The sequence below is a fragment of the Aplysia californica genome, unplaced genomic scaffold (genome assembly GCF_000002075.1).
Source record: "Aplysia californica isolate F4 #8 unplaced genomic scaffold, AplCal3.0 scaffold00280, whole genome shotgun sequence".
Lineage (NCBI taxonomy): Eukaryota > Metazoa > Mollusca > Gastropoda > Aplysiida > Aplysiidae > Aplysia > Aplysia californica.
In genome coordinates, this window is record NW_004797550.1 from 40,242 (window position 1) to 42,250 (window position 2,009).

The 2,009-nt window shown below is 41.0% G+C and overlaps 1 protein-coding gene across 2 annotated transcripts in view; it reads left to right on the forward strand.

The window, feature by feature from the left end:
* The window catches only part of LOC101846660 (neuroglian), a 60,297-nt gene that overhangs the window by 21,881 nt on the left and 36,407 nt on the right, over nucleotides 1-2,009 (forward strand). For both annotated transcript variants that reach the window (XM_013084240.2, XM_035970527.1), the window contains exon 3: nucleotides 1,032-1,137. In XM_013084240.2, coding sequence (XP_012939694.1) covers nucleotides 1,032-1,137 — 106 coding nt within the window. The remainder of the gene's footprint in view (nucleotides 1-1,031; nucleotides 1,138-2,009) is intronic.

Here is a 2,009-nt window from a genome sequence, read left to right on the forward strand (position 1 = left end):
GACACACACACACACACACACACACACACACACACATACACACACACACACACACACACACACACACACACACACACTCGCACTCTCACATTAGCACACCTTTTTTCTTTCCCTAGAATTGTGGTTTGGTTCCGTCCATCTGTCTGACTCAACTAACTGTGTGTATGCCCCAAAATAGCGTTCTCTCTGAGCCCAGAACTGCCAGGGCAGAAATTGCCATTAAAAAGAACCCGGCGCTTTTCGACTGATTGCGTTTTTTGCCTTTGCGTGTACGGATTACTTTTTAAAGGAAAAAAACAATGAACAGTACTTCTTTTTTTTTAGGTTTCATACCTTGATCCTAATAGCACGCTCAGAAAGAGCCTAGGTGTTCGGGCTTTAATTCCTGCATCCTAAATACCGGTACTCTGTTGAAATATGTGTTAAACTCAAGCATACCATCCGTCTCTTACTGTGCTGTGACACAACATTACACGATTAGATTTATCGACCGTTATAATAACGTTGTTGTTATTGTAGTTGTTATTTTGAATGTTTAGAATGTGATATTGTTTGTGCCTTTAAGCAGGGAGTAAGTGTGCTCTTTAGTGTGTCTGTTCTTTCTATTACTTTCTGTCCAGTCGTGCCACTGTTTTCCAGGTTTGTTGTGGACATGGCCGCTGTAATGCTGACTGTCCATAAACTGCAGCTCAACACTACCTCAACCACAACCATCACCACTACTTCCGCAACAACAACAACAACAACAGCCACCACAATAAATATCAAAAAATGGCAGTAGCAACAACAAGTTCAGCAAACACGGCAACAACAACAACATCACCAACGACAACAAGAATAACAACAACAACAACAACAACAACAACACATCAACTGCGGCTACGGTAACAGCGAAACATCAACAGTAGCCCCAAGAAAGATATCATCAACAGTATAAGAACACGGACTTGACGACCACACATTATTTATAATTAGCCTATAGATTAAATTATAATGTAATAACCTTGTGTACTTCTGCCCCCCCCCCACAGACTGCCTGCCCCCTAGTGTGAGAAAGCGATCACCTCGTCGCATGTACTTCATCGTCAATGAGCAGATCAGGATCGCCTGTATTGCCACTGGAAACAAGACACTCGTGTGAGTATAACAATCCGGAATTGGGACGTTTTTAATTGTTTTACCGTAGATACCAAGTAAATCAAAATTGCTTCAGCAGAATGTAAGAGTGAATTTCCTTAACAAAAGCCCTCTTAAGTGCATTTTCTTTCTTTTCTTAGCTATTGTTATATCACCGATAACAGTCTAACAACGCTAGCTTAAATATTTTTCCGTTGTCACACTGACTAAGATAAGTCCCTTCAAAACTTAAAATGCGTTTTTCCCCTGGCAAATAGTAGGCCTACAGTTTGCGGTGTTGCAACAAGCATGCTGTATAGCCAGGTAGAGAATCTTTGGTAGGCTATAATTGCGCTTTCGGGTTCTATCATGCTATTTTATGTCGATTGTTTATACCACTTCCGGTGTAATTACTATGTGTTTTGTGTAATGTGAACTACTTTTTTTTAACGCCGTAAAACCTTAGGCTAGTTTATTCTCTGCACTTCTTACCCTGCTCAGGAACACACGTGCCATACCTACTTTCACTTTTGATGGAATAATTTAGCAAGTCTCACTCTCCATGGAACTTTGTTTTTGGTGGCTTTTCAAGGCCGCCTTGGCTACTGCAATGAGATGAAGTAGGCAACTTTTCATAATAACAGGCTATTGTGTGATCTCTTTTGACCCGCCTTTTAAACCCAGTTCTAAAGAAAGCTTTTGGAGTGTGGAGCACTGAGGTTTTTTTTAGGCTCGTTAAGTTTTAAAATCCAAATGTCAGCAAGCAGGTGTGAACCCAGGACTTCATGATGTGTTACAAATACTATTATGGGGTGAGCCCTTTAGCATCCTGTCTAAAGATGCAGCTATCTCTAGAGCGGAATCCGTGCCTTCCTTTCGCATTACTCACTTAC